At 43.6% G+C, this 6,740-nt stretch overlaps 1 protein-coding gene across 3 annotated transcripts in view; it reads right to left on the minus strand.

Moving 5' to 3' along the window:
* Positions 1-357: 357 nt before the first annotated feature.
* cdon (cell adhesion associated, oncogene regulated) overlaps positions 358-6,740 on the minus strand; it is a 32,491-nt gene continuing 26,108 nt past the window's right edge. For all 3 annotated transcript variants that reach the window (XM_025054960.1, XM_008308998.3, XM_008308999.3), the window contains 6 exons: positions 5,233-5,355; positions 4,937-5,128; positions 3,448-3,743; positions 3,255-3,334; positions 2,039-2,301; positions 358-1,102 (listed from right to left, as the gene is read on the minus strand). In XM_025054960.1, the coding sequence (XP_024910728.1) occupies positions 948-1,102; positions 2,039-2,301; positions 3,255-3,334; positions 3,448-3,743; positions 4,937-5,128; positions 5,233-5,355 (1,109 nt within the window). In that variant the 3' untranslated portion in view covers positions 358-947. The remainder of the gene's footprint in view (positions 1,103-2,038; positions 2,302-3,254; positions 3,335-3,447; positions 3,744-4,936; positions 5,129-5,232; positions 5,356-6,740) is intronic.

The following is a 6,740-nucleotide window of genomic DNA, read 5'->3' on the forward strand; positions in this document are numbered from 1 at the left end:
TGAAACAGACTGTATTGCAACCGGTAACAAATGTATCACAAAAGGTGGTTATTCAAATGTAACTTTGCTTTTCCTCTAACAGATTGGGGGCAGCAGGTCAACCGCCCTCTCGCAGCCGCAGTGCGTTTTGCGTAAAGTGATGAGCTATCAGGTATTCAGCCAAGCAGAGCGCAGCAGGCTTAATCTGAGCAGCGTGGGGAATGTTCACCCTGTTCAAGGGTCACTGCGGTGGAACGGCCCATCGCAGCGCCACATCAAAGACCTTCCACAAATATCGACGCTTCTGACACAGGCTGGGAAATTCACATAAAGGTGGGGGAGGGAGGAAGAAGCTGGGAGAAAAAAAAGGCCCTGTTGTTTACTCTTCCATATCTTCTCTTTATATTATTACAAAACTTTACACAGACAGTCGCTCATCTCCACACTGGAGTGGGAGTAGGGGGGAGCACGGGGTCCAAACGACAAAAAATAAAAAGTATTTCTCATCCAAAAGGCATAAATAATATAAAAGACAAACTTTTTTTTCTTTAAAACAGATACATTCATATGAAATAATATTTTACTACTACAAAAAAATAAATAAGTCATCTAAAGAGTTTGTTTTGTTTTGTTTTAATCTTTAATGAGAGTCTTTTCTCCAGTGGGAGAGAGTTTGTGTCTTTGAGCAACACTTCCTTGTGTCTTTGTGTTTCCCTCCATCTGGCTTCACTCGCCGTCTGACGTCGACTATCACTTTTCCCACGTCCCTCGTCTCAGCTCGGTCCATCAACCCATTTTCTGTCCTCGTCACCATCACACACAGTGTCTCTGACTTTTCTCGTCTCAGTTTCTCTGTGATACTTGCACAGAAATATATATATATTTGTGTGTGTGTGTGTGTCTTTTTGTCTGGTTTTCTCTGAACACTCCAAGCTGCAGGAGAGCGTGTGTTTGTGTGTGGGCCGAGCTCAGACCTCCTGTGGGCAGGGCTGGATCAGCTCTCCTGCCAGGCTGCTGCTTGAGATCCACCCAGGCTTTTCGTCACAGTCCAAGTCTGGCAGACCCAGACTCTCCCAGCACAGAACAGGCCTCTCCATGTCCACACACTCCAGCTCCTCCTCAGCTGCGCACACACACACACACAAAAGAGTCTTGGGTTCAGACTTCATATTAAAAAAAGACCAGTACATATTCTGCTCATGCCCGCAGTGTAATTTGTGGCGACGCTGCATAGTTTGTCTGCAAATAACACAGGGACTGGTTATTATATAAAAACTTGCTAGTGAGGCAAACAACTCTGGGAGTTTGATTCAAAATAGTGCTCAACCGCAAGGGTTTGGGAATAAATGCTTTCACTCGCTCTTACTTCACTCTCTTATGTCTGAAAGACAACATTTAGTGACTCTGACCAACTATTTACCTGAGGTTTGCATCAAAGAACTGCTCACATCTGTCGACTGAATCTCGAACTCTAGTGTGTGATAAGCTTAATTAGCCTAGCTTAGCTTAGCTTACTGCTCAGAACTGAAAAAAAGGTTAATATGGCATTTGTTCAATTAAACTGTTTAAATTTGTAATTTTAGCTCCATTCAGCTACGGTGAATTAAATGAAATAAACGCCAATAATCTTATAAACGTATCTAAAAAATAAATAAAAACATATATATATTTATATTCACCTGTGCTGTTCCCCAAATTCTCAGTATTTGTATGAGTCTATTCAAATATTTTAAGACAACTCAGCATTCTTAATGTGTCCACAACATCCTAGACGGTACATGTAAGATGGACATCCACACCGAGGCTCAGAAATGTGGTTTTGGTTGCAGGGGGTGACAGAGAATATCTGGCCGCCTTAATCATCAATTCCAAAATGGGAAGTAAATGCAGTACTCTCATGAAGTACCCAGTCAATATTTCCCCCCAAGTTGTTTTTGTGTATTTCTCTACATTTGTCTTTTCTCTGCTCTGATGGTAGTGATTTCTCTAGAAACTTCTTTTGACGGATTTCTCAATAGATAATACAACGCAAGGATAAAAGAAATTCCAAAAGTCCTACCACTGTTGTCTCCTGGACAGTTTTCAATGGTCCCGACAAGACAGTAGGAATGCTGTGAGGGCGAGGACTCTCTTGGCTTGTCTTCCTCGTACCCTACGTCCTCCTCCTGGTCGCCGGGGGTTATTTCGCCATTGGGGCCGCGACACGGCGTTGACACCTGTCCGAGCGGTACCATCTCTAACCCGTCCTGCTGGCACGGTGCCACGCGGTGCATTAGAGGCAGAGGGCCGCCAGGAAAAGTGCCATTAGTCTTGTTGTAGCATCTGCTCAGAGACAGGAGACGGAGGAGAGAAAAGAAAAGTGGGACACGCTCAGTGTTTCTGATTTGATGGGCGCTCACACAACAGCACATAGCGGTCCAGATCGATGGGTTTTCCACCAGACACAGCAAAGCCTTGTGCTAACACTCAAAACAGCGTGCAAAACAATGACAGCTCTAAAACAACTGGAGCGCTCGCACACATCTGCAGAAGCATTCAGCAGCTGAATGAGAGATTAAAGGTCCAGTCTCACTGCCTCTAAATAACTGTGACACATTGTGGTTTCGCTCTCGGCTGAAGTTGCACGCAGCGATCTTCACCATGTTTCCCCAAACTCAACTTCATTTTAACGACGCACAATTGGACAGCGACCACACCCCCTCTTTTCCCAGCAGCCAGAGGTAAATAAACACTACACTCATTAGGTCTGCTGGCTGGGTGCACACAGGGTAAACTGTGATGCTGGGGACCCTTAAGTACATAAACAGGACTAGCAGGAGGGCAAATCCATGTCTGCATGTTTGTGTATGTGTAGGAGTTTGGGGCTTTGCTGGGGTCACAAGACAAGGGGGAGAGGTGGGGGGTGGCCCTGCTAAATTACAATTGTGGCCTTAATTGTTATTTATTTAAATTATTTCATTACGACAGAATTTGGTAAAATGACAACTGCTGGATACCAAGTGAAATATCGTAATATACAAGGTGGTCGTGCATATTATATCATATATAAATATATTCAAATATTTATTAATATTTTATCTATTTAATATTAATTAAATAAATTATTTATTATTTTATTTATGTATTAAATTTAAATATTTTTATTAATAAATGTATAAACATTTAATACATTTAATTTAATATAAAATGTATTTAAATAAATATTAAAAAATCCACAGGGCAACAACGTGAAACAAACACAACGCCGGTGTAAATAAAAAACCATCTTCTCTTACCTGTTGTTGTTACAGAAGTTCTGACAACTCACACAGTCAGAGGACTCAGTCTGGGGGAGAGCTGTGTACATGCCTCCACCCTGAGGAAACACACACAACAGCTTCAGGCAAACGGGACGGTGTTTCGGTGCTGCTAACTGCTCTGGTGATTCGTTCGAACACCGTAGATAAGCTCATTTGCAGAGTCACTCACGTTGTGGTGGTGGTGAGGGTGTGAGTGCTCGCAGTCTCTGGTGCCATAGGGCAAAGTGCCATCGTGGCCGTGTGGGTGGGCAGGTGAAAACAGGCCACCGGTGCCGTTGAGCAGCGCCAACCCGTTTGGGACTTTGTGGTGAAGATGATGGCATCCCTGGGTTAACATAGGCCCACTGTGCCCGTAGCCTCTGTGGACATTGCCATTGATGCGGCTTGTGCCAGCGAGTGTGGTGTACTCCAGAACATAGCCGTTCATCTCTGCTGGCTGGGGCAGGTAGCCAGCGGGGTTATACTCTGTAGACAGAGGGAGGGAGGCAGGGGTGAGGAGACGGAGACAAATACATATTTGAGTCATATTTTAGGTCTGTTCAACATTTTCTTGTAATAATATTAGGAAAAGCACAGATCAAGTTGAACATTATAATTCCAATTGGTTTCAAGAACAAAATGCCCTGTTAGCGCAAGATCTACTGTCGTAAAATAACGTTATGGCAGAATAGAGCTCATTTGTTGCCAGGAAATAAAAGTGTGACTCAGTGTCAACATTTTCTCCCCATATTAAAACTATAATAGAAGGTTCTGGTCCAAAAGGTCTGGTAAAGTGTCATCCAACAATGGCAAAGAGTTTTGCAGCTGCGGTGGAAATAAAATCTATGCTATGAACACTTGGAATATTTTGCACACTGGCTGTGATGAGGCCAACAAGCTTCAAATATGAGATAACTGAGGATGAGTTAACTCTTTGTTTGCTTAAGCTTTGAAATGGAGTGAGGCTAAAATGGCATTTTTTCATATTTTTAAAATGCCTGATATGTTTAATACACATGAAGTAACTCTGAGGTTTGGGTTAAAACCTACTGTTTACATAATGACGTTGAACAGGCTTGACCAAATGTTATTTCAAATGATTCTCCAACTACAAATTTCCACCAAACTCTAACCTCTAAATGTACTGCATTACTCTTCAGATCGTTCTTTTAAATCTAACTATAACACACTGTGTACATGATGCCAATAAATAATGTGTGATTCACTTGTACTCTTCTTCTGAATCCAATCAATTTTGTGGATTAAATTCAGTGTGGTGAAATAAAAATGCGCCCGTGGAGTGTATTTTTAGGGCCGTCCCTGGCTGGGCCGGGATTCAAACCAACAATCCACTGATTACGAAACCACAGTTGAGTTCCCTGTTCAAGACACTAGAAAAGATTGCTGCTCATTGCACAAACTGAAATCTCTTTAGCTGTTGTTTACTTGTACTGTGGTGAAATATGAAAAATAAACTCATTGAATCAACAGTTGAGGCTGTTTTTATGAGAAAAAAAACCTCAAGATTTCCATATGTTTTGTCTGGAAAAAAACATACTGTAGATAAAGTCTAGAGACTGAGAGATAGCAACTAAACCATCCATATCTGTAAAAGCCTCCACTGTGAATAAATGTGTAGAAATATCAACTTTCAGCTTCGAGGGACAGATAAAACTCACTGTGCATGTTGTTCTGTTGGCGATTTCTCCAAAGACACATGGCGATAAAGGCCAGGAGGATGAGCACCATCACTCCTAGAACACAGCCCACAATCATGTAGAGCAGACCTCCAGGAGGACTGGGGGGTTCCTGCGGGTGAGGACCAGGTGGGGTGATGGGATGTTGGCTGGGGGACCCTGGTGACTGACGTGCTGCAGCAGAGAAGAAGATTAAATAATAAGGGATGGATAAATGGCACAGTACTGACGAGGGAAATATCACGAGCCTGGACTTTGGAGGCAGCAGGATTCCTCACCTTTAGTCTCACAGATCATGACATTGCTGTATTCACTCTCGCCGCCATCATTAAAGCACTGCATCTTGATGTCGTAAGAGGTCTCGGGCTGCAGGTGTCCAATCAGATGCCAGTGTTTTACACCTGAATGGCAAATGCAGAGAATGGGGGTCAGGGACTGTCGACTCAGCTTTGCCTGAGTAAACTCAGAATCAGTATTTCCTGCCATCTCTGCCTTCTCCTCGTGTCTCACACGGTTACTAAGGTCATGTTCTTTCATGCTCTCTTGCTCTTAGACCCCCCACCCCACCCCCCCTTCCCTTTCCTTGCCTCAGATCCTCCACCACCCTTCTCTCCTACTCCATTAGTCCCAGAAGGGCTTCGGCAGTTGCTTTACTCTAGATGAGTTCCATATATGGCAGCTCAATGTTTGTCCTGGCTTCCCTCCCCTGCTTTCATTCCACACACAGACACACACACACACACACACACACAATCACACCAGTACGTGCTCTGAATCCACAGATGCGACGACAATCTCTTTGAAATGCTACATTTCCAACAACCGAGGCTGAAAGGAGCTGCTGTTCTCCCCGTGTTTTGGTCAGTATGCTGCATTAAAATCACTCGACACTCCTGTCCCAAAGTGGATTTAAACTCTGCGGAAAGTGGAAACAATAAAATATGCCACTGCTGAGGCTACATTTATTACCTCAGAATTAATAGTTAGGTCTGTAAACATCTTAATAAGTGACAAGACAAAGAATAAATGAAACGGCCCAAAATGCTCAACTTCACTTGCACAACATGCAGTAAACAGGGATATGCTTGCCTCTGCAATGGCAGTCCAGGGAATGCCAGCGGAGAAAAGAAGGCATCAGATTGATATTGGTATCAGCAAATACTCCAAATTGCAGTATCAGATGTGAGCCACTGGAGCCACTCTCGTCTAAACAATTTATTCTTGTATTTTCTACAATCTGTACAGTGCATGGCTGCTGTGGAAAAAAGTTGTCAAAAAGTAATCCTGCCAACTAAAATATCGACCACATGTGACATGCAGTTTACCCAAACAATAACTACCAACTGCCTAAAACTCCACACTTATTTGTTCCAGACAGCGAGGAGACAGAGGAAAGTCCAACGTTTAAACGCCGGGAGGAGTTACAGCACATCCCTCTCTCCTTCCTCCTGCCTCCTGCCTGTACCAGGCTCCACTGTTAGCAATCCACACAGCAACCTGAGCCCCTCCACTCTGACTGGGCTCGTATTTCAGCTCTGGCCCATTAGTTGGCAACCGTTTATTAAAAACAGATTTCAGAAAAGCCCTATCCCTATAAATCAAACAGCAGAAATGTCCCTCTTCACTGCACCCCACTTTCAGCGTCCAGTATCCATTACCTCCTCCAACTTCAAGTTTATCTGCACAGCGTGGGTCCAACGTCCGGGACCGGATGACGCTGTCAACAAAACACTCTACACCAGCAGCAACACATACTCATTTTACACACACACACACACACACACAC

Source organism: Cynoglossus semilaevis, chromosome 4, assembly GCF_000523025.1.
Source record: "Cynoglossus semilaevis isolate Cse_v1.0 chromosome 4, Cse_v1.0, whole genome shotgun sequence".
NCBI classification, from domain to species: domain Eukaryota; kingdom Metazoa; phylum Chordata; class Actinopteri; order Pleuronectiformes; family Cynoglossidae; genus Cynoglossus; species Cynoglossus semilaevis.